Source organism: Pteropus medius, unplaced genomic scaffold (assembly GCF_902729225.1).
Source record: "Pteropus medius unplaced genomic scaffold, Ma_sr-lr_union100, whole genome shotgun sequence".
NCBI classification, from domain to species: domain Eukaryota; kingdom Metazoa; phylum Chordata; class Mammalia; order Chiroptera; family Pteropodidae; genus Pteropus; species Pteropus medius.
Window position 1 is genome coordinate 5,591,837 of NW_024348304.1, and position 24,543 is coordinate 5,616,379.

The following is a 24,543-nucleotide window of genomic DNA, read 5'->3' on the forward strand; positions in this document are numbered from 1 at the left end:
AAATCATCAGTTATTTTATGCACACATTTAAATTGTTTGCACTGATATGTTTTGACATATTTACACTCATGAAATCAGAAAACTCAAGATAAGTCTTCCCTCCAACCTTTCCATCACAGTCCACGGCTGATTTACTTCCTGCTGCTGTAGATGGGTTTATGCTCCCCAGAGGTTTGTGTAAGTGGAACAATACGGTACGTGCTCTTTGCCTCGCTCCCTGCACTCCGCATGATGATCCCAGCGCTCATCCGCACTCTGCCTTACCGTCGGGTGCTATTCCATTGAATAGATGTACCACAGTTTGTTCATTCAATCTGTTGACAGATATTTGGGTGATTTCTGGTTTTTGGCTTCTGTAATTAAGTTCAGAACATTTCTTATGTCAGTGATAATTTAAACTTAGCTTTCCCCTCAGTCTCCCTTTCTGACATTGAGTTTCACAGGATTAATTTTGACTTCTCTTTCTCCTTTTACATTAAGTAAATTAAAAGGAAGAGGAACAGACTATTTCCGGGCAGACCAATGTTTCTGTTGGGTGGTACTATCAGTTACTAAATTTGGATCATTTTTGGATCTGTTTTTAAAAGCAAATGTGGTGCAGACACCCATTTTTTAAGGGTATAAAAGCAGCCCTCGGACGAGTTTCTAAATGATTGTCACTACTGGGGTTGTGTTCTCTGCCAGCAAAGCTGCAAGCTTTCTGGAAACTACCCCAGAGGGATGCTAACAGATCCCCAAGAAAAGGCAAGAAGTTCCCTAAAACCAAGAATAAACAAATGTGTGGCTTTTGCTTTAGCTCTGAAAGTTATCTGAGTGTAAGGACCACCCCCCCTCCCCCGCCGCCGTCTACCCTATGTTAGAATTTAAAGTATAGCAATGGAATAATTCTTTTTAAATTTCTGGGTTTGTTCCTTATTTGCAGACAGCCCTTCCCATAGTATTTCAAAGGAAAGGGCCATGCCTGTCAGCCTTGCACCTCCCTCCCCCTCCCCAGACCCTTGGGCCTCCACCTAGAGTTGCTGAGGGATTCCTGTCTCTTTCACCCTCCGGCCGGCCCGCGGGATCTGGGAGTGAGAGTCCTGTCCGAAGACAGGAGCTACCCCGTCCCCCTCTGTGTTCCTAACTTGGCTCTTTCCTTTTTCCGGGGATGATGACCAGTGTTAGAACCCCTGTAAGTTGGCTCACCCTAGTGTGTCCAGAATATTTTTTTCAATGTGGAAGTGAAACATTCATTTGCGGTCTAAAAAGACACACTTATTTTTTAAAGAAAAACGTTCTAAACAATTTACTGAGAACTAACTACATGGGGCACCTGTCAGAAATCTGGTTCTGCTGGTTTGACAGCAGTCAGTTGACCCTGTAATCGGCCTTAGAACTGGTGACCCGGGGAGGTGCCGGCCTCTCCCCCACCAGAGTGAAGCCATTAGACTTGGTCTTTGCAAATCTGATGATAGGCTTACTGGCAGATTCTATTTCTTAATGTCCCCAAGGTCACTTTGCTTCTGTGTCCCTTGTCTCTGGAATCTATAGAGATAAGAGCTTCCTGTCTGAGTGACAAGTCATCTTACTGGTAGAATGGCTGTTCCTTTAGGTTTTGCTTTTTTTTTTTTTTTGGTGGTGGAGGGATTTGTTAATTTCTGGGAAACTGGACAGCATGTTTTCAGGGTAGAGGTGAGTTATTAGGGAGTTAGACACATACTGCAGGTGATTGTGAGAGCTGTCCCGGTTTTCTGGAGGCAGTGTGGCACCCATAAACTCCGTTCCCCTTGGCCCACGTCTGTTGCTGCGCCCAGAGTCTGTAGAACACATGAACAGGGGCAGCAACAGGCGTGGGCCAAGGGGAACGGCCATGTTGAAGGCTGTTTGGCCATAGCACCAGCCTCTGCTGTAGGTCTCGGCTTCCTAGTCTTGGGGAATCCAACTTTTTTTATGCTTCATGGAGTCAAAACTTTCTTTTTTTAACGTTTTGCGGGCAGCCTTCTGATTTAGCATGATGATCTTAGCATTTAGAAAATTTACTGAAAACTCAGACAAATATTTTTCAGTTTGTATCTACCAGTGGGAGACTGACCCTTTTAACTTCAGAAGCACAGACTTCTGGGTGAAGCCCCCACCCCGCATGGTGTTCTAAGGGGGCCTGTGCCCACCTGTGTGCTGTGCCTGGGATGCAGACAGCACAGCATCCCTGGGCTAGCCTGGACCCAGGGGTCCTGTGAGACCTGCTCTGGGAAGTAAGTGTTTACTTGAGTACTGGGGGCTAGGGGACTCTGTCTGTCCGAGCGTCACACTTGTCTCATGGGTGGCATGGAGGTGAGCCTTCTTCAGTCTGATTTTAAAAATTGTGTGTGTACTTTTAATCTTCCTGTTTGGGTATTTATTTCTTTAGGCCTGTCAACTACTTGGTCACAGAATTCCCGATCTCAGCACAGGAGAAGTTCGTGCTCCAGACATGAAGATCGAAAGCCTTCGGAGGTATTTGCTGAGTGCTGGCGTGACTGTGCATGTCCTACCCGAGCGTGCATGAGAGCGTGTGATGGACACACACCTGCTTGACTGCTGTCACTGTCTGCCTGTGTATCTTGAGCAAGTTACTTAACCTCTCGGTCCCTTAGTTTCCAAATCTGTCTGATGAGGATACCTCAGTTGTCTATCTCAGGATTCTTGTGAGGATTTAAGTGAGCTAATACACAGAGGTTAATTCATACACAGCACGTAAAAAGTGCTCAGTAAATGTTAGCCATTGTTATTATTAATTATACTCTTTTTTTCCTTTTCCGTTCTATCATCACTGGCTCCCAATAACTTTTCCTCTGGCCAGGAGATCAGCGGGTTCAGCTGCTGCCGGTCACTGCCAGCCTCAAGTTAGTTTTAGCTGTAAATTTGTGGCTTATTTGGCAGCAACTCAGTGCTGTTCTGGGAGTTTTGTTTTGGAGATTATGCTTAAGGCTTTTCCCCCTTTTCAGATTTGTTTCTCAACTTATGTTCCCTCTGCTCCCCCGTTTCATTATCCACCTACCTGTCATTTATCATCTATCAGCCTATTTTAAGTCGTTTTTATGCGCATGTCTCTGCTGGCCTTTGTTGATTAGGGGCCCCTACCAGGCCTGAAATTCTGTTTTCTTTGAACACCTTTGCTGGGCTCTGAGGATCTAAATTATTGAGGAAAAGGAATGTTGGTTTAGTCCAGTCGTGAAGTGAGCAGATTATGGGAAAGAGGCTTTGGTTCCGCCCTTTGGTTTTGCGCTGTCTCTGGTGGGATGACGTCACAGCCCGCCTCCCGTGGCGGTGGTGTCCGTGGAGCGAGGCCGCTGCCCCCCGGGCCAGCCATTCTCAGTTCCTGCTGACGCGGGGTCGGGGGTGGGGTGGGGGGGTGACTGACGCGGAGTCAGGGGTGCCGCTGGGCTGAGGCTCACGGGAGAGCTGGCTGCGGCATAGCGCCCTCCGCAGGGAAGCAGTGTGCACCCTTCAGAGCTGTGGAAGCCGCCCCTTGAGATGCTTGACTGACGGTGTTCCCCGGAAGGTGGCCGTTCTGTGGCTTTGATTTGTCCCAGGCCCTTTGTCCTCGGGAACCCTCTGCGCACCCTTCCTTTCCTGAGGCATGAGAATGGCTCTGCTGCTCTTTGTGTGATCGATTCCCTGTGCTGTCCCCACAGACCCCGCTGCCTTTCTGATGGGCGTGTGACACTTGGGGACACGGGGTGGGGAGCGGCAGGGCCCCGGTGCCCTGGGAGCCCCTTCGCCCGGCCCTGGCGGCCAGCAGGCACTGAGCTGCGTGCACGCTGCCCACCTTGCCCTTGACCCGTATTTTGTTTCAGAGTTTTTTCTAAAATTTATCTGAGTTCAGCCCTGAGTTCAAATGACTCTGTACTTAAGCTGTTAATGTTGAGCTCCGCCAGGGCCTCGGGCATTCTCGTCCGCTTGGGGGCACCTGTCAGTTGCGGACCGTCTGCGCCTGAGTCTGCGTGAGGGCTTGGGCTATCTCGTCTGCCACTTCTCATCTTGGCGCTTTGGTTCGTTTTCCCTTCTTCGGTGAACTTCCCGTTTTTTACTCATAGGACTTAGTTGGAATGCCTGTTTATTTTAAAAATGATTTGCTTCCTGATGATGTAAACCTGTGACTTTGTTTTAAAGGACTTTTTCTTTGGGGCAGGGAGGGCATGGCTGGGCCGGGTGCCCAGCTATAAGGCAAGGGTCCTCAACCCCATCCCCCCACCCCCACCCCCAGTACCTGTCAGTGCCTGTTAGGAACCGGGCACACAGGAGGTGAGCGGTGGGTCCACGAGCGAAGCCTCATCTGTATCTGCAGCCGCTCCGCAGCGCTAGCATCACCGCCTCAGCTCCACCTCCGGTCATCAGGCGTTAGATTCTCATAGGAGCACTAGTCCCTGGGTCCAAAAAGGTTGGGGATGCTGCTGTAAGCGACTCAGTCTTGCTTGTGCTTTTGTGGAAGGTGCACAGTCAGGTCCTCCCTTGTCCCCAGGACTTGGAAAAGAGGAGTGGCATCCTGGGGAAAAGCTGGCAGAGTAGAGAAATGGCCTTTTTTTAATTCAGACACTGCCTCAGATTCTATGATGGTGAAGTTTATTAAAGTGATCACCAGCCTGAAAAGCCACCAGGAAAAACAAATACAGACCTGTTAGCGGGCATATAATGTGAACTGTGCTTAGCAGCACAAGAAAGAACTCCCTGTCCTTCTCAAGAAGAGAGAGTTCAGCATTGTGACTTGTACAGACAGAGAGGGCAGCTCGCAGATGCGGGCTCGCTCTGTGCCAAATACGGCTTTGGGCTGGCGCTGATGCCAGGGCCACGCTCCCTCCATGAGCCCTGGGACATGAGCGGACCGAGGACGAGGCCCGGCTGCGAGACGGTGCTGGCCTCCCCGCGCCGGTCAGAGGGAGCAGGCGTGCGCGGCCGCCTTCGCTGTGTCCCCTCGTGGCCTGCACTGTGGGGCCGAGGAGATGTCTCGGCACAGGGTGCTTCCGAGTCTTGCGGGTCTGTTTTTGGCAGAGCGAGGAAGCGTAGCAGCGCAGCTTGCTTTTCTTTCCCTCCCTCTCCCCTACTCGAGTCCGGTAGACGCGTGCAAACACACGCGTGTGTGCAGCCCCTTCTCAGACTTGACTCCTTGGTCTGTCCCTGCTTCTGTCCCTGGATTCGTCCAGCCTGCACTCATGCCTGGCCCTAGCCAGCCAGGACCTGACCTCCCAGACGCCTCGCGGGCGGCCCTGGGGAGGCGGGCCCAGGGGTGGCGGTCTGAGTGGTTCTGAGTTAGGCTTGAGGTTGCTACATGGCTAGTGGAGTTTTGTTTTGTTTTGTTTTTTCCAAATCTACCAAGAGCACCCTGCGTGAAATACCTCCCTCTAGGGGTTGTCCTGCCCGCGTCCTCAGCACGTGCGGTGAATCGCTAGTTCTCACGAGGTTTTCAGGGGAGGACGGGGAAGTTGCTTTGTGGCTGTTGTAGCCACTGTCGGAGACACTGCCTCTCCTGGAGCTGATGAGGGTGTGACAGGGCAGGGTGAGCTGCTGCCACCCCCGGTGGAGAGGCCACGGGTGTGGCAGGTGGAGGGGTTTCCGGTAATAGGTCAGACTGGTTCTCTGTTGATCCAGTGACCTTGTCACACGGCAGCACCATGGTTACCTGTGGCTGCCGGCTGACTCAGAATGCAAATATCAGATGTCAGTGACCCTGCCTGCCCCTCTTCCAGGTGTTTAGGACGGACCTGATCACCGCCATGAAACTGCACGACTCCTTCCAGCTGAACCCGGATGAGTACTACGTGTTGGCAGACCCCTGGAGACAGGAGTGGGAGAAGGGCGTGCAGGTGCCAGTGAGCCCGGGGACCATCCCTCAGCCTGTGGCCAGGTAGACGTGCCCCGAGGACGGAAGTTCCGCTTTCCCACCCTGACGGCAGGTGCCTGAGAGGAGCGGTGCCCTGAGGCCTCGAGCGGACGCAGGAGCACGGCAGAGACGCGCTCCCGGCCCAGAGCGGGTGGCTGGAGGGCCGCGGGCCTCTGAACTGAACATGGCAGCCGTCGTCGGGGGCGCTGCTCCCCGGGGAGGAGGGCCAGATTCCAAGACGTACTGGGGAGTGTCTGGCCGTGGGAGGAAAGTGTGGATGTTCACACCTCTTCTCCTGCATGTGCCTTGCCGGGCACCGGCGAGGGTGGCATCCTGGGTCCTCTGGTGGTCACCGCACCCTTGGAGGAGGCTGGCAGGTTAGCGGGTGTGGAGAGGGAGCTTTGAGAGGGGTCTCCCAGGTGGACTTTGCCAGTCGTTCCGGCGGGGCTTCCTCTGGACTTAGGACAAACCACATGTCCTGCTGAGAACCGGGTCCTCGATGGCCCGCCTCAGCACAGAGGTGTGGCCACTTTGCTCTTTTCCTTGCCGTCCAGCTTTGCCGACCTGGGGCTCCTCGCAGGACGAGAGGCCTGAGCATCCTCTCTGCTCAGCCAGCTCCTGGCTCCTCCGCTGTGTCCTCAAGTCAGCTGCCTGCTTTGTGAAACGGCTCTTTCGTCACTGCTGAGTGTGGATCAACTGTACCCACTCTGTGTCTTCAGGCACTTGAGATGAATGAATTTGATTATTGCTGTTTTGGGATCTCTGTGACGAATGTCCATGTAGATTTGTAGGTTTAAATGACAAATCGTATGGCCTCCATGAACCAGACTCCTGGCCTGTGGGTGCACTGTGTCACTGCGGGATGAATAGTGTGTGTGCCTTAGAGCCTGCGTCTGGAGCCCAGCACCCAGTTGTTCGGCCTTGGCAAGCCAAGGAATGACTCGCCGAGTCGCTCCCTCATTTGGGAGCCCGGCACAACAGAAGTAAGCGGCAGCATGGTTTACGGGCGTCTCCCGCTGAAACACTGCTCTTGCTTGAGTAGGAGAAATAACTTCCGTTTGCCCATCTCAGTGTCCTGACGATAGAATCACTGGCGATGGCGAGGGTGGTGGACGTCCCCTGACAGACTCCGGATGCTCGACGTTAACACAGACTGCCCCAGCACACGGGCAAGGGCTGTGCGGATGTGCCGGGCCTTTGCGTTTAGGAAGAGGGCTGGCCCTTTGTCCCACAGTGGGGGGTTTCGATCCCATACGCCGTGGTGGCCTTTGATGGGGTTCGGAAGGCGGCACTTCTCCAGGTGTTAGGTTGGCAGACGGCGGCAGGACGAGGAGGAGAGGGAGCTCGTGCCCCTGTCCCCAGATTCTAAGTGTGTGTTGGCGAAAATCCCCGGCTTGACTCAGAGTCTGATTCTTACACATCTGAGCACTGTCCAAGTCAGACAGAGCTGACAGCCCCCCCGGATTCCCAGCGTCCGCTGTGCTTGCCGTCACGTGGCCACCCTTGCTCTTTGGGACCTGGCGCTTGGTCTCCAGCAGGGGCGGGAGGGCCTGGTTGGCGGAAAGTGATTGAATCGTTAGCCCTCGACACGTAGCGGGCGAGTGCTTCGGTGATGCCAGCAGGCCAGAGCGGCCGCTGTCGCAGGTGGCGGCAGGGCGCAGCGGTGTCTGGAGAAGCCAGTGGAAGAAGCAGCTGGTTTCGGAGACCTCTGCAGTATTTTCACACGCGTCTCTGTTTGGGGCACTGACACGACCCCCCACTTAGTTTCATCAGCAGTGACGTTAGGGCTTTAAGCCCATTAACCTGGCGGTGACCCGGGTTTGGGGGGGAGGTAGAGGCTCACTCGGGGCCCGCTGACAGACTTCCTTTTGTGCGGCACAAAGGGTGACCCGGCTGCTTGTTTTCTTGCTGGATAACTAGGGTTGTGTCTGAAGAGAAACCCCTCGTGTTCATCAGGCCCAAGAAATACATCGTCTCCTCGGGCTCTGAGCCCCCCGAGCTGGGCTACGTGGACATCCGGACGCTGGCCGACAGTGTGTGTCGTTATGACCTCAATGACATGGACGCTGCGTGGCTGGAGCTGACCAATGAGGAATTTAAGGAGATGGGTGAGAGACCGTGGATTCTATTATTTTATTAACTAACGATGAATAGAGAAGAATTTTAGGTGTGCAGGTGAGTAGTAGAAGCACCTATCACCCGGGGAAGTCAGTCTCAGAATCCTGGGCTCTTTTTGTAGACAGCTCGTCCGGCTGTGGCAGACGTGTTGATGGACGCGGGTCTGCAGGTAGCTCGTAGAAGATGGTGGCGGGGTCGTGAGGGACGGTCCCCCGGCCGTGGAAGCAGGGAGCCGAAGCCCGAGAATTGAAGCGACTCCCGCAGACCTCAGGAGGGGCCGTGGTGCTCCTGCCCCTTCAGCTCGGCCGCCGCTTCTCTGGGAGAGCGGCGCTCCAGCCAGGCTCACCGCTTCCTCAACACAGCAGGCGGCTCCCACCCCCCTGATTCCCCTTGAGTCCTGCCCCACGCCCGAGTGCTTTTTCTCCGTGCTTTCCTCTGCTCTGGCCGCGTGCCCTGTCCGTCGCCATCTCTGCTCTGTACGTTTCTCATTTTCATGTGTGTGGAGATCGGAGCTTCTGCACCTCATTTACTTGAATCTTCTGGGCTCGAGGCCGGGATGGCACACAGGTTTCATCCTCGTGCTGCGCTCTGGTTGCTAAGGGTCACCTGAAATGTAGCCACATTGGGCCCGGAGTGAGAAGCAGTTTGGGTTAATTGGCATTTGTGCCGTGGGTCCAGGGCGGCGGGTGGCAGCATGGGCCACCTGTTCAGAGTCTAGCACATAGTCAGTATTTACAAAATATTTAGGGGTAGGTTTCAAAGCCCTGAGGGCCAGAGCCTGTGGTTTTGTTTGGGGTCACCGGCCGGGCCCAGCACAGGGCCTGGCACATGCTAGTTGCTGTCGCTGCACTGCCACCAGCCTGCCGAACGGGAGCAAAAGTGTGGACTGGGCCAGTGGAACGGTTTTCTCCTTGTTTGGTTACTCAGGTATTTTGACAGAAAAAGCAGATTTCCTTCCTCATAGTCCGTGCTTTTAAGTGTTGGTGGCCAGGGCATTAGTAAGACCAGGGGGTTGTTTTATCTATTTCAGAGTTTTCAAAGCTTTTCTTGGAACTGAAGGCTGTTTCAGGTTCATATATTAATTATAAAGTTCTGCTTTGTAAAGGTCAGGTAACACCCTTGACTGCCGAGTGTCCTATGTTGAGGCAGAGGATACAGCTAGAGACTCTTGGCCCTTTTGAATGGCTTAGCGATGACTACTGGGCTAACTCGTCAGCTCGAAAGGCGGTACCCAGTACTTTGGCAGGACAAATTACGCACTGCGTAACATAAATTGAACATGTGCTTTTATTGGTCTTTTTAATGGTAAAGATTAGTTACAGGGCATAGGATTGTATTTTCAAAGCCAGCGAGTGGTGTTTCCACAGCTGGTGGGAGGAACCGAGATGAAGGTGCTCAGCCACGAAGAAGCTGTCTCCCGGTTTAATGGGGTGGGCGGTGATAGGTGGCTTTTTGAAATATGTGTTCAGGGCTTATCACAGCCTTTGTTCTTCAAGTTTTGCAAAACTGGAGAAGTGTTAGTTTGATGGTTTTAAGTCTACCATAACGCACAAAATCGTCGTCAGCTCCAACGACATTTCTGTTGTTTCTTGCCACTTTGTATTCTGTCTGAATGTTTCTTGCGATCTGTTTTTTTAATTTTTTTATTTTTTTTATTTCTGCATGAGTATTTTCATTGTAGGAAGTTTGGACTATATCCACAAATGGAAGAAAACAGAAGTCTCATCCTACCACTGGCTATAACCACGATAACCACTGGAAATGTATTTTTGATCATTCTTGCATAAGAATGCGTCTTATTTGATTCACAATGAGCTGTCTCCTTTGCTTCAGACATTCCTTGTGTTTTGGCCTTTCATGTGTTTGATTAAGTGTCCCTCTCGACTTTGTAAATTTAGAGGGTGGGGAGGGATTAACCAGTTAAAAACACTGGAGCGCTCACAGTGCAGTCTGTTTTCAGAGCACCGCTTTAAGCAGCAAGTAAAGAATGTTTTCAAAAAAAAAACACCAAATGGTAACATGGGGTCGTGACTGTGAAGTCACTTCCATGTTCGCCGTTACGTATAATGCTGTAGTGAAATGGCAGCTGAACAGCGTGTGTCTGTAACGTCCGCGAACCCCTTTGGTGTTTATTTTTTTCTTTTCTACTTCCAACACTGCATCTTCAGTGTCTGACCACGGGGAACAGACTCTTGGCCTGAGAGACTCTTCCTGCCTTTTAATTCAAAGACCTTCTTGAAAGGACCTGAGAGGCATTCACCAGAAAATATTTGGGGTTTTCAGGATGGGCTTATTTATAGTATTATTTACTCATTGTAAGTTATTTATACATCTTAAAAATCCTGATACTGTCTGATAATATTATTAGCATGGATTTATTAAAGCGGGTCCCGTGGCGTTCTCTCCTCAGGAATGCCTGAGCTAGACGAGTACACCATGGAGAGGGTCCTGGAGGAGTTTGAGCAGCGATGCTACGACAATATGAATCATGCCATAGAGACCGAAGAGGGCCTGGGGATCGAGTATGATGAAGACGTCGTGTGTGACGTCTGCCAGTCGCCCGATGGTGAGGATGGCAATGAGATGGTGTTCTGTGACAAATGCAACATCTGCGTGCACCAGGTATGTGGGCAGCGAGGCCCAGAGAGAAGCCACCTGGGGCCTGAGCCCGTCTGCGCAGGGAGGCACCCCACAGACGGGCCGCGCGCCCGCTGGTCTGCGCGAACTCGCGACGTGCGCCCTCGGGCAGCGCTTTCTGTTCCTGGCGGCTCTGGCCACATTTGCAGTGCGTCCTGCTACTTTTACAACCAGAAGAATGGACTCCTGTGGGATTCTTCTTCCTTCATGTAATGTTTTTATTCCTGCCTGTAGAAGTCAGGTCTACTTAAACCTCTTCCCTGTTCCAGCAGCTTGAGTTTAGGTATTAAGAACACTGGGGGGAAAAACCCTCTCGACAGGGTGGTTACTTTGCTGGATTAGTTTCCTTCGGCTGCCATAACAAGGCGCCACAAACTCGGTGGCTTAAACAGAAACGCATTGTCTTGCGGTTCTGGAGACTAGAAGTCTGAAAGCTGGGTGCTGGCAAGGCCACCTCCCCGAGAAGCCACCCTGCCTCTCCTGGCTTCTGGGGGTTTGCTGACAGTGGTTGGTGTTCCCTGACTTGTGACTGCACAGCTCTCACTCTGCCTTAGTTGTCACATGGCGTCCTCCCTGTGCCGTCTTATAAGGACACCGGTCAGACTGGATTAGGGCCCACCCCACCCCGAGCGACTTCATCTTACTTAGCTCATTACACCCGCAGCGACAGGTGTTCCAAACAAGGTCACATCCCAAGGTCCTGGGGTTAGGGCTTTAGCATAGTTTTGGGGGATGCTTTCAAACTGTAACATGTGCTGTCATGTCAGTATGTAAACGGAGCTGTTCGAGACGAGGAGAGACCCCTTTCCTGGAGGGTGACTTCGCGCCCCCCGTCAAGGGTGGACCCTTGCCCCTGAGTAAGGACGGGCACTGGGTGATTTAAAAGCTTGTGACAATCTCACCTCTTTTATTTTTTTTAATGCATTAATGAAGTAACTTGGGTTTCTGTGGGGACACATGTTCACGTGCACTCTCGGGTTTAAAAGGCTTTTCTGACTTGTTTTCTTTGACTTCACCTGTTGATGCTGAGATGTGAAACAGACTCACGTGGAGGTTGCTCGCGTGACTTTCTCGGGAAGAAGATTCAAGTTTGCTCCATGAAGTTCTCTGATTGTTGTTTTCTTTATAATGTATCTGCCTTTCGGTTTCTCAGCCTGAAGACTTTACCAGCTGTGTCCCTGTCTCAGGTCACCCTGGCGAGACGTCGTGAGACTCGGTCTCTCGCTTTAGTCGTGCTGGAGCTCATCCTGTAGCTCTGGATTTTCAGACTGTCCGGGAAGTTCCCTGGGGAGAATCCCTGTCGTGTTGTGGTGTCATGATCATAAGCCCTGTGACTGCCATGGTAGCTTTTTTGTTGCTGGTGGTATTAACTTGGATGCCATTTCATTTTTCTTCCTGAGAAAAATTTTGTTGAGAAAAAGGATTCTGCGTGGAAACTACTCAGAGCCCCAGTTTCATAAGTGAGTTAACTGATACTGGGGCGGGCTGTTCGAGGCCCCACTGTGGCTTAGTGGCAGAGCTGGACGAAGCTGGACCTCGGGCTCTCTGGGGCCTGGTCTTCTGTTCTTTCCGCCATACCCCACGTGGCCTCTTTTTCTTAACATTTCCTTGTGGTTCATTTTTCTTTTGTGTTTTTCTTCATGGCTTGACTTTCAGGCATACTTCATTTAATCTTTTAATTTTGTTTAGACTTGTTTTTCCAGTAAAAATATTATCTCCTCAACCATGACTTTCTCTAGATAAAGCCTGATAGAAACTTTTAGTATTTGAAACTGTGATAATGTCATTGAGGTCTATTAACTTTTTTTCCCCCAGTAAGTCTGTGTTGACAGTGGCTCATCAGTGGCTCATTCGTGGCACCGACAGAGCACTCCTGAGCTCCAGTCTTAGCTGCTTAACTTCGCTCAGCTCTCGTCCTTGTGGTTTCTTCTTGCGTCCTGGGTATTCAGATTGCTCAGCGGCTGTGTTTTTCCTGTCTGGAGAATCGGAGCTGTGTTACTGTGTCTCTCGGCTTCCTGACTTGTAGTTCATTTAAGGATAAAGCTCTGAACAGTGCGGTGTTTTTAGAAGGTCTGAATGTGCTCCTGGCCATCCTGGTTTTGTTTCTTCACTTAACTTTTGCCTTTTCTTTCTTTGAACCATCTTAGTGACTTTAGTTGTAAAAGCCTCGATTTTGCTGTCTTGTGTAATTTTGCCTTCCTGTGCAAAGCAGGCTTTGTTTTAAGTATCAGCTAAGAAAACCAAATTCTCTTTGTCCAGAAAGTCTCATGCTTCTTTCTGCGCCTGTTGTGTCCACGGGGAGGGCGTCGGGGCCTGGCCAGTGGCGTTTCCTCAGTTTGCGAACGAGGATGCTCCTTAGCGTGAGTCTCCTTGTGCGTCCCGTTTTCATTGCCGCCTCGTGTAATAGCTTTGCAAGACTCTTAGCCATTTCGTGTTTTTTTCCCTCACTTTGTATCCCACCCAAATCAGAAAGCAGAGAGGACCAGCTGCCCCCGCTAAGCCCTGTGTAGTGCTTTGAGGATTTCCTGCTCAGCACCTAGAAAGTTCGTAGAGATGGGTGGGTGTCCGCAGCAACACAGCAAAGCAGATGTTTTGCAAACCTTCCTGTCCTCAAGTAGTTTTCACAACCAGCCTATGGTAGATAAGCGTGTGTCGTGCCCACCGGTCTCAGACACGGCTGGGCGGCTGCTGCCGTTTTTCCTGCAGGGAAAAAGGGTCCTGGCGATGTGGACAGGTGGACCTGGGAGGGCCTCTGTTTTGCTGGTTATGCTGTTCAAATGGTGTTTTAAAATTCATAGATGCAATGGGAAAAATGAACCTTTTTTTCCCTTTCTCTCTTTTTCTTGGGGTGTTGCCGCGGCTTTACCAGGCCTGTTATGGAATCCTCAAGGTCCCAGAGGGCAGCTGGCTGTGCCGGACGTGTGCCCTGGGGCTTCAGCCAAAGTGTTTGCTGTGTCCCAAGAAGGGCGGAGCCATGAAGCCCACCCGCAGTGGGACCAAGTGGGTCCACGTCAGTTGTGCTCTGTGGATCCCCGAGGTAGGTGTGGCTCTTCACAGTCGCTTAGCTCGGGATTCTGGCTTTTAGCTGGGGTGGAGGTGGGATCCCATGAATGAGAGAAGCTGTAGCGAATGAGGGAAGTGACCGTTGCTGTCACTTTTTCCCCTGACACTGTTGTTTCATTGTGGTACGTACGTCTGTGGGAACGTTGACCGGAAGCAGCAGTGAATAGGACTCTTGGTGGTGGTGGTCAGACTTGGCCGCGGATATCTGTCACACCAGCCCTCCCTCTGCGGACACACGCTCCCCGGAGCAGACCTGCAGCCTCACAGCTGTGGCCGGGGTGCGGCCGTGTCCTCCCCCAGGGCTGACTGTGACTCCTGCGCCTGGCGAGCTGTACACGCGACACCGCCATGGTTACAGCGCTTCTGCTCTAGGTCACGTTTTTGTGATTTTTATTAAAATTCTTTCTTAGCCTCAACCTTTTAAATTTCAGGTCTGGTCTAATTTATTTCAAGTCCCAGACCTTGACTAATTTAATTTGCATGGCTCACTGTGAGAATATCATTTGTCGTTCAGATTTCAGCACTTTGTGTGTGTAATTTTTGGTCCATTTTCCTACTGAGGAAAATTATCTGGGGACAGTTTGGGTTGCGGCTTCATGCCTGGGGTCTTGGTAACACTGGACCTCGTGGTTTGGTACTGATAGGAATCTGGCCCAGCGACCCAGGCCACATACGCAGACGACTTCCTCATCTTGGCAATTTTCTACTTTGAATGTAGTAACCTTTCCGGATTGAAGAGAACAGTTTTCTTTACTGAGAGAGATTAAAATCAGCTCATGTTGACTTACTCTGTTGTCGACAACCTATTTTAATATATTTAAGATGGCTTTTCAGTCCTACTACTGGTTTCGTCGGCCAGAGGTGCAGTACATGGCCTCGGCCCGATACTTGGGTGTTTTGTTGTCAGACACTCAGGTGCGAAGTGAACGTCTGCTTATCTGAGTGTGTCATAAACAGGGATGACTCCTGGGCGCGTGGAGGGGGTGGGCCTGGGACCGGCCCCCACGCTGCCTGGCGCTCTAAAGCGGGGTCTGCCTGTCCTCGGAGGTCAGGCGGCCTCGCACTGTCCTGTCTGAGGGGCGCCGGAGAGTGACGGATCGCTAAGTCTCGGCCGCCCGCGCCCAGCCTTGCCTGTCTGACAGCCCGCCGCCCCGCCCCGCTGTCTCCCGGCCCAGGTGAGCATCGGCAGCCCCGAGAAGATGGAGCCCATCACGAAGGTGTCTCACATCCCCAGCAGTCGGTGGGCGCTGGTGTGCAGCCTCTGCAACGAGAAGTTCGGGGCCTCCATCCAGGTAACCGGCTTAGGCGGGGTGGCTCACCCCTCCCCGTGTTGCAGGGTGTGGGGCGGCGAGGGCTCTCTGTCCAGGAGGCAGGCCTGGGGTCTGCCAGCTCTCACAAGGGTGCTGAGGGGTGGACGACTCCAGCCAGGACGAACCCCTCTAGTTGGCATATGCTGTTTCTGGTGTAGCTGGAACCCTGGCTTTAGCCATCAGGGCGGCTCGGAGCCGCATGAGCTGCGGGGACATCCTAGTTCGTCTCTGGCTGCTGCTTCCCTGCTCCCAGCTCTTCCCACAGACGACACTCTGGGGGCGGTGGGGGGGACCATTCCCTACACTCAGGGGTCGGCCGCCCTCATCCATTTACAGTGCCCAGCAGCAGACCCGCCTCTGGCTGCCCCTGACACCGCTGGTGTCCGAGGCGTATGCACGGGGCGTCAGGCCTTAGCTGCACCCTGTGCGACACCAAGCCGGCGTGCTGATGCTTTCATGTCTGGTGAAACAGGCTCCTTAGAGCACTGACTGGCTGGAGGGGCACCCACTGCACTGAGCATTCTCTGCAGAAGCTGTTATTTGAACACAGTCTGGAGATCATCTGGTTCTTTTTGGCTGTGCGTGCGTGTGTGCGTGTGTGTGTGTGTGTGTGTCTTGTATGTAAATTTTTGCTTGCATTTGTCCACACACAGACAGGTATAGAAGACCTTAAAGTAGACCGGACTAAGGCGGGAACATAGATGGCATGCTGCTTCTCATGTCTAAAACTCCACCTGAGCAGTTACTTATTGGGCTTCCGTTGCTGGCATTGCCAGGCAGTCATGCCTTCAGGGCACTGAAGCTGCTCCACAAGGCCTGCCGATGCTGTGTGGCTGACATTGGCACTGAGGGTCAGCCTGGCGCTTCGGGAGGTACCAACCCAGGGCCACGGGCTCTCCCTCGGTCTCTTCATCATATTTGGAGCAGAGGTGCCATTTAAGGGTGGCTTCTCTCTCGATGCAGTAAACGCATCAAACAGCTCAGCACACACTCCAGGAGCTTGGTCAAACGGCCAGTCCTGGGTTTTAAAGAAATGACCTCATTTGGCAAAACCAGTTTGTATTTTAGCTGATAAATATTTCTTTTGTTAAGGTACCCACTGACTGGTGGTTTAAAATTTTTTCATTTTATACGCCAAGTAGTTCTGCTTTCCTTCCTTATCACTTATGATGTCCAAGAATCCCGACTAACAAACACTCGGAGGGTGAGGCAGGAGACAGCTGGTGGGATTTGGCCGTGGACCTTGAAAATAGTGCAGATTTTTGTATGTGAATAGAATCTGCTTAAAACTAAAACATGACAAAAGCCTTTGGCTTGAGAAGTCGTATTGGGAGAGAATGGAAGAGAAATGTTTTAAAAGCTTCAAAGTAAAAAAAGGCATTAGAGTTTGTGTGTGTGCAGACCCCTGCGAAGGCTTGCAGGAAAGCAGCAAGCTGTGGCAAACCCGGGACAATGGAGCTCATTCTTCCAAGTCACCTCGTATTTTGGGAGGGCAGACTCTGTGTCTTGGCCCCGGCAGGCCAGTCCCGGTCCTCACCTGGTGTCTACAAAGGGTCTGTTCCCTTTAGGGAGGAGCCAGGATCGCCGCTGACCTCTTTCTCCCTGAACATTCATTTGAAGGAGAAGAGGCCAGAGAAAGTTGATGATTTTTCATATCTTCACAGAATGGACCAGTTTTATTAAAGAATTCCTCTCTGAAATGTCTGCAGCTGTGAAGGCTCTGGTTGACGTTTCTGTAACATCTGTTTGCTGAGTCAACCTGAATCGGAAAACCCAAAGGAAGGCCATTTGGCGTCCTTACAGAGTCCTGTATAAACATCCCGCCACAGCCCGTTCCTCCTCAAGGCTGGAGGGCCTGGGTTAAGTGCAGTTTAAGCCAAACACGGATAGTGCCTCGTCGTCTGCTCCCACTTGTACTTCCTACTTGGCTGGGTGCTAAAAGGGAGGGGCACCCTGTGACGCTGGCCAGGTGTGTGTGTGTGTGTGTGTGGTGTGTGTGTGTGTGTGTGTGGTGTGTGGTGTGGTGTGGTGTGTGTGTGTGTGTGTGTGGTGTGGTGTGGTGTGTGTGTGTGTGTTCTAAGAATCAGCTGATTTCACACATTTCTTGGAATTGAGGTTATTTATAGATGAAATTACAGATTTCTGTTCATGTGCTTTAAGTGTTGATAATGACGGAACGGTGAAGGGAGCTGAATTTTCTGCACTTGGTAAAAGAGACTTTGTAATAATGGGAGAAATCGTGACTGGCAGTGAGTCACCTCTTCAATACCGACGCGATTAGGGGGGAAGCCCCAACTGCAGTGGATTCAGGGGCTGTGGATTCAGGGTCTGGTGAATGAGTTGAAACTTCTCAGCTGGCGCAGGGCCACCTGGTTCTGCTCCCCTGCGAGCCAGCGTCACTTGGCCTCGCAAGCACAGTGCTGTTTTAAGGGACTGGCTTCAGTCAGCGCAGGAACCTCTTCCAGGCCTTCGCCTGGCGAGATCAGACAGGGGAGAAGGGAGTCGTTTCCCTCCTGCCAGGCTGCTGGCTCTCTGTCTTCCTCCAAGGCACTGAACTGTAGCCGCGCAGCCCGCTGACCCCTGGCCTCTCAGCACCCGCCCCGACCCGCGGGCGCAGGTTCCTCAGGGTTCTGCTGCCCCCGCGGTCTGTCCCAGGCGCCGCGGGGAGCGGCCAGCACCGCCAGGCCGGGCCGCACAGGCCCTCAGCGCCGCGCCGCGCCGCTGCCCAGAGCCTTCTGCCCCCGACCGGCTTCCTTACTGGTCCTTCCTGGGCTGGGGTCTCCTTGTCTTTCGGGTTTTTCGTTTTTGATTTTGTTCTTACTGTCCAGGGGTTTTTAATTCGCCTTCCTCATCTTGAGCAGCCCCTGGCTGCTTGGAGGAAAGCTGCCACCTGCCACTCACTTCCCCAGCTGTGCTGGGGCTCAGCCTGGCTGGACGTGAGTGAGGAGTCAGGGTCCATTAAAAGCTCCGACTAGTCATTCTTCTTGCGGAGATTCTTACCATTCAGGCTTCCCGTGTAAACACTGAGAGCGCTCAGATCTAAAGAAGAACCAAATGAATGCCCCAGCGTGCACGCTGCACACCGAGCACATGCTCTTTGCATGTAACCTGAGTGTCGGGCCACCTGAGTTCACAGGCCGATTGTGTAGCCGTGTCCACTGTGAGAGGAGATTGGGGTGTAGTTACTTTTCTAAGAGAGTTAGGGTTCGGTTTACAAAACCTTTCGTCTGACGCTTTTCCTTAACTGCCAAGCATTGTTTAAAACCTGACCGGGTCTGCAGGGTTAATCGGGCGACGCCCACGGCACACGCTGGCAGTGCAGCCCTTGTGCACGTGTGTGCGGGGGAGCGTGGCACCAAGGGGCTTGTCACTGCCCTCCGTAACCATCTTTCCTCTCGTTCTCTGCGTGTCCTCCCCAGTGCTCTGTGAAGAACTGCCGCACAGCCTTCCACGTGACCTGTGCTTTCGACCGGGGCCTGGAGATGAAGACCATCCTGGCGGAGAACGATGAGGTCAAGTTCAAGTCCTACTGCCCGAAGCACAGCTCCCACAGGAAACCCGAGGAGAGCCTCGGGGAGGGGGCCGCTCAGGAGAACGGGGCTCCCGAGTGCTCCCCACGGAGCCCGCTGGAGCCCTTGGCCAGCCTCGAGCAGAATCAGGAGGAGGCCCACCGGGTGAGCGTCCGGAAGCAGAAGCTGCAGCAGCTGGAGGACGAGTTCTACACCTTCGTCAACCTGCTGGACGTCGCCAGGGCCCTGCGGCTGCCCGAGGAGGTGGTGGACTTCCTGTACCAGTACTGGAAGCTGAAGAGGAAGGTCAACTTCAACAAGCCCCTGATCACTCCAAAGAAAGACGAAGAGGACAATCTAGCGAAGCGGGAGCAGGATGTCTTGTTTAGGAGGCTGCAGCTGTTCACTCACCTGCGGCAGGACCTGGAGAGGGTAATGATTGACACTGACGCTTTGTAGTGACTTAGCGAAGAAGATTGCAGAGGCCACCGCTTGCCCCGAGCAAGGAACGGTGGCCGGTCCATTCACTCTCAGACCTTTGTACATACGGCGGCAGGAGGTTGTGCTGGTTCACTGTGTGTGGGGCTGGTGGACTCACTGTACATACCTGCGAGACGGCCACAGAGTGGGGGCTCCTCTGACTTTTAAACACTCTCCCATTAATCCTTTTTGTTCTTCTGTAAGATCAAACAGGGTGTGTCTCCCCTTCATTCTAGAGCTAGAGGGAACCAAGCCCCAGGAAAGTGACCAAGGGATTGGTTCAGAATTGTTTACAAACTGAGCTAGACAACCAGGATGGATTTAGTGACTGGCGGGGCGGGCGGAGGTAGGAGGGTCTCGTCTCGTCCAGCGCTGGGAACCCTGGGAACACTAGGTGCTGCCGACAGCCCCACACGGAGGGCTCAGCATGGCCTCTGTGGCCTCCCTTTCTTGCCTGATCACAGGCGCTCCCAGGACTGTCACGGAGCAGGGCGGGCGTGCGTGTGCACTTACACACGCATGTCTGTCACAGAAGGGACTCCGGGCAGTGAGGTGCTAAGTCATCGCTGGGCTGGGAACACATATCGTGTGCGTGCGTGTGTGTGTGTGTGTGTGTGTGTGTGTGTCCGTGTCTGTGTGTGTCCGTGTGGGTGTGGGGTGGGAGTCCGGTGCACTGGGGTGCCGGGTGTGTCAGAGGTGCACACCCGATGGCACTTCAGCTGTGCTGCTCTCGCCTCCCCCTCCATTGCCCTGGGAGTCCCCAGGCTGGACCTCTCTCTTCCTGCTACAGGAATCATTAGGAGAAGGTGCTGCTCCCCCGGGGCCTCCGTTCCCTGCAGGTGGTTTCTGACAGGCCGGCTCACCGGGGCTGCAACTTGGCGCCCTCTGTGCCGGGTCCTGGGCTGATGGAGTTCGCAGGTGCACGGGCCTGGGCTGAGGCTTCTGGCCTGCAGCAGCCTGAGCTGAAAAGGCAGCACCTCGTGGCTGAAACGGTGACCCCGTCTCCTCGAGCACCTAACGTGTTAGCAGGGAGCGAGTCACCTGCCTGGGAGAGACTGACTCTGAGATGGTCTGAGAGTGTAGGCGAAGAATAGGGATAAATTGAAGTACCGAACCAGAAGATCCAGCTCTCGCAGAGACCTGCACGGCCCTGTTAGAGGTGGCCCGGAAGCATACGTGCTTGTAAGTGTTCATTAGAGACCCTTCAGGATGGGACCGAGTGCCAGCTTGTGACGCCCTTTCTGGGACCAGGTTAGGATCCGGATTCAGGCGAGGCGGGCGTCAGAGGAGGGCTGTGAGGCTCTCGTGCTCCCGCACCCCCCCTGGTGGTGAGTGTGAAGACGACCTCGCCTCCCAACCACATGTATGTGTGGCGTTTTTGTTCAGAGATGAGAGAGATTCAGAAGGGTTAACTGGAATCCTGGCGAAGCCATTGTCCCAGCACAACATCTGCTGTACTTGGGGTGCATGAGCTGTGGAGTCAGATGGTCTTCAGGAGGGAGGACGAGAAGTCTAATGTTTGGACTGTGTTTGTCTCACAATCACCACAAAATAAAAGTGTAGAAAATGCTTGTGGTATACTAACTCTTTTCTGTACTTAAGTTACTCAGATTAACACACACTTATAATTAAATTCTAAACATTTTTTTTTGGAGTCACCACTGTTGCTTTTTCAGTAGAATGATGCCAACTGTGTATGAGAAGCAGGGAATAAATCAGGATTTCTGTGTGTGTTTGTGCGGTAAAGCGTGGTGTGTGAGTGCGTGTGTGTGTGTGTGTGTGCATTACTTATATTTATTAAGGAGCCTAAGAGATTTTAGGGTGTTTAGTGGCAGTTTAAAAGGGGCTTATTATAACGAGAAATATGTTTTCCAAAATTTGCCATGAGACCTGTTATGGTGGAGGCTTTAAGAAATCGAAACCTTTACAATGCTCCAGAGAGCTTCAGCTCTTGTCATTATACACAGTGTATTTGGCCAAATGCTCATCAAGGCAGGGGTGACATCAAGAACAAGTTGTGAGTCAGTACTTTGTTTTTCAGTTAAGTTAGCGTTTTGCCGGATTCGCACACTGGTACCTCGTACCAGGCACACAGACTCGGTCAGCACATGCAAGAACTACCCAGGCGCGTGGCCGTTCCTAAACGGACAGACGAGCTGCCTTCATTAGAAAGGCAAACAATTGATGAGCAGTGATGGAAAACACACACCTTGGGGCATTGCACACCCGGGAACCAGTTCTGGATCAGAGAGGTGACAGGAATAGATTTCAGGAGGGTTTGGGAACGTCACGCCTTTACGAGGACACACCTGCTGATGTGTGTCAGGTGGCCATGTCCCGTTCCCCAGGCAGCTTCAACTCTGGTGGGATTTCTTTCCCCTGAGTGTTGTCTTCTAAAAGATGCAACAGACAGGAGTTCGGCAAGTGAGCACTTGCTCAGATAAAGACGGCTGCCTCCGCACCGCTGGCTGGGGCGTCCAAAGGCGCCACGTCCTGGGGGCCTGTCATGCTCAACACTGAGTTGGCATTCTTGCTTCGAAGGTCTGGCAGAGGCTGCAGTTGTCCCTGAACAAAAGGCATGCTAAGCTTTAGTGTTGCAAGCAGCGTTCGGGACTCAGGAAAACCCCAGAAACCACTCAGGTTGCTGAGGGCAGTGGTCCTCAGTGTGGTCCCTGACCAGCAGCGACATTACCTGGACTCGGAACAGAGATGCAGACGTTTGGACCTCACCTCTGGTTCCAGCAGCTTGGGATGGGGGCCAGGACTCTTGAGTTGTAGGGAGCTGCTGCTGTTGGGAAAGGCCCAACTCAGATTTAACACGTTGAGAGAGCTGGTAACACCCAGGAGCTGGTGTTCGCTGGCGCCTCGTCCCTGGCAGTTCACCTGGGGGAAGGCAAGGCAGGGGAGGAAGTTTGGGAGAGCCGTGTGCTGGAAGGGCCAGGCCCGGTGTTTCCAGGATAGAGCCTCAGTTGAGCTCTACACGCGGGGCTGCCGAGGCAGGCCGTCCTGTGAGGAGTGCTTTGTGCACAAGGGAGGGGGGTTGTTTGGGTGCTCACCATTCAGTGTGGCCCGAGTCCTTCTGGGGCTGAACTGTTCCAACTGAAAGTGACTTTGCTTTCTGGGGTTCTAGTTACAGGCTTCTCACCAGAGATCACAGGGAATAAAAGTGGTATTTTCCTACTTACTGGCCAGGGTGGAAGGCTTTCCTGGGGGAAGTGGTTGAAGCCACCAAAATTCAATTTGAACGATATGGTTTCCCTATTTTCTACTTCCGTAAGTTCAGTTAAGAGAGACAGATGTAAGTATCTCTGATATACGTCTGACTTGAACAGGAGAGGGACCTGTCTACTCATGGAAGTCAGAATTTGATTCCATCGCCTATTTCCAGAGATCAGATCCCTTGCCTTAATGTAAAAACTGTTCTGTTTTTCAAAAGTTTTGAATCTGTGACATGGATCACGGTCCTGCCTCTTTTTGAGCTTCCACCCTTAATCGCTCCTGGGTGTGGAACAGTATTTATCCAAGAGAAGCCCGTTAGCCACCTCCATCCCCAGTCAGGGAGGGTTCTGATAGAGGACACCCCACCCCCTGGCCTGGGGGTCTGAGGCCAGCAGAGAAAGGCCGTGCTTCAACCAGGATGAAGGACGCCGAAAAATAGTTACTCAGACACGGAGAGTGAGTTGCTTCGCAGTTCTTTAATTTTAAGATTTTTTTTTTTTAAATCCAGAAGTGTTAGGAAGATCCTAAACAGTTAACAAATCGGTTAGGGTTGCGAGGCTGAGCTGGCGTTCTTGCTGAAGGCCAGAAAGTACACCGCGATGCCATCGGAGGCCAGCGAGCAGCCCCTCAGTGCCTCGACGAGGCCAAGACGAGGCTGCCTTGGCCACAACTGGACTTGTTAGCGGAGGTGTCAGTACAAAAGCCAAGGGCAGTCGTGTGTGTGTGTGTGTGGCTCGCTGCCATCCGCACTGCCAGGCGGAAAGGTTGCGACCTTTGGACTTCTATTTCCAGGCGGGCGGTGGGGAGGGGTTGCCACGCATAAGGAAGCCGTGGCTTCTAGGAGAATGCAGTCATGCCTCTGACGCGTGGGAGCTGATGGGGACACGCAGTCACTTTTTACTCCTGCCACTAAGCTTACTTGGGAGGGCTCGTCCACATCTTCCCCAAGAAAGGTCGAATTGTCTATCTTCTGTGCTGCCTCTGATGTTTGTATTTTCAGGCCCATGAACTTGTAGTCAGGTTTAACAATAGGTTTGGGGACTAATTCTTTATATTTGTTTCTGTACTAACTGGTGACAGGTGGCCTTCAAAACAGAATGACCATAAGTGTTGATTAGTTAGCATTCATTAGAACATGCGTGTGGTCCCTGTTGGTTGCACATCAGACCGAAGTAGAGCTCTTAGCACGTGGGTCTTTTCAGTGACTTACGAATGAATCAGGAAGAAGGTGGCACCATCTTTCAAGTGATGCAGAGAGATGTCGGGGTAGCAAATCCACGGCAAAGCGAGAGTGAGGCCCCTAGACGTCTCGTTGTGTAGGAACACTTGCTACCTGTTCGCTCCAGGAGTCCAGAGAGTTCCGTGTCCAGATGACAAGATGACTTGGATTCTTGGTGACCATTAGGTCTTCTAGCAGGTCCGGTGCAGGGACTTTTTTGGGTGGCTCATTCTCAGCCTTGGACCCTGTTCTTACCTGGTTCTATGAGAAGATGCTCGATAAAGTGCAGCCCAGGTAGCTTCTGAACTACTCTAAACTCCCAGACGATCCCATTCATGGAGGAAGGTCCCGACGGGTGATAAGCAGAGTCCTTTGGCAGAGAGGTAGCAGGTCTGGACTTGGCCACCGGCCACCAATGGCCTTGTCTTCTCCACTGGGACGAGCCTGAGGCTGGGTGTGGTGGAGGAGGCAGGGCTTTTGTTTGAGTTCCGCAGGTGTTGCTCTCTCAGCCTACATTGAGGGGTCTATGCAGAGTCTCAGTTAGCAGCCCAAGGGAGGTTAGAGATTGAATAAAATGTTTAAAGTGCATTTGATTTCAAATGTCAATCAAGGCCCTAACAGGACAATTTTTCTCAGGTAAAAAAAAAGAACACAAAGTACTGTAACAATGTATTGCTCACTTAGAATCTTTATTCTCTACATTCTAGGTTCGGAACCTCACTTACATGGTGACCCGCAGGGAAAAGATTAAGCGATCTGTGTGCAAAATCCAGGAACAGATATTCAATCTTTACACTAAGCTCTTGGAGCAAGAAAGAGTTTCAGGTATGCATTAAGCCCGGGTAGGTCAAACAGTAGGGCAGAGGTTTGTAAGCCTTAACGCTCTGTTAAGGAAAGAAATAATGGTCTAATTTTCTTTTATCCTACAGAAGAATCTAAGCACAGACTTTCATATTTAAAGAAATCTATAGGCATTTGAGGCATCATTGTATAAGGAAAAGGGCTAAGAATTTGGCCTCAAATTTGGGTTGAATCCTATAACCTGAATCTACTTCCAGGCCAACACAAGCATGTCTCGAGATCCCCAAGTCCTCCTTGTTTTCTCATATGTAACTTGAGGGTGACACCTCAAACTACCTCTTAGGAACTGCT

At 52.2% G+C, this 24,543-nt stretch overlaps 1 protein-coding gene across 31 annotated transcripts in view; it reads left to right on the forward strand.

Annotated features, from left to right (window-relative positions):
* Nucleotides 1-24,543, forward strand: part of JADE1 (jade family PHD finger 1) — a 297,514-nt gene that overhangs the window by 266,067 nt on the left and 6,904 nt on the right. For 29 of the 31 annotated variants that reach the window (XM_039879621.1, XM_039879633.1, XM_039879612.1 and 26 more), the window contains 8 exons: nucleotides 2,387-2,472; nucleotides 5,703-5,860; nucleotides 7,757-7,944; nucleotides 10,365-10,576; nucleotides 13,461-13,628; nucleotides 14,830-14,946; nucleotides 18,384-18,905; nucleotides 24,099-24,216. In XM_039879621.1, coding sequence (XP_039735555.1) covers nucleotides 2,387-2,472; nucleotides 5,703-5,860; nucleotides 7,757-7,944; nucleotides 10,365-10,576; nucleotides 13,461-13,628; nucleotides 14,830-14,946; nucleotides 18,384-18,905; nucleotides 24,099-24,216 — 1,569 coding nt within the window. The remainder of the gene's footprint in view (nucleotides 1-2,386; nucleotides 2,473-5,702; nucleotides 5,861-7,756; nucleotides 7,945-10,364; nucleotides 10,577-13,460; nucleotides 13,629-14,829; nucleotides 14,947-18,383; nucleotides 18,906-24,098; nucleotides 24,217-24,543) is intronic. The other 2 variants (XM_039879609.1, XM_039879614.1) reach the window with 1 other exon arrangement.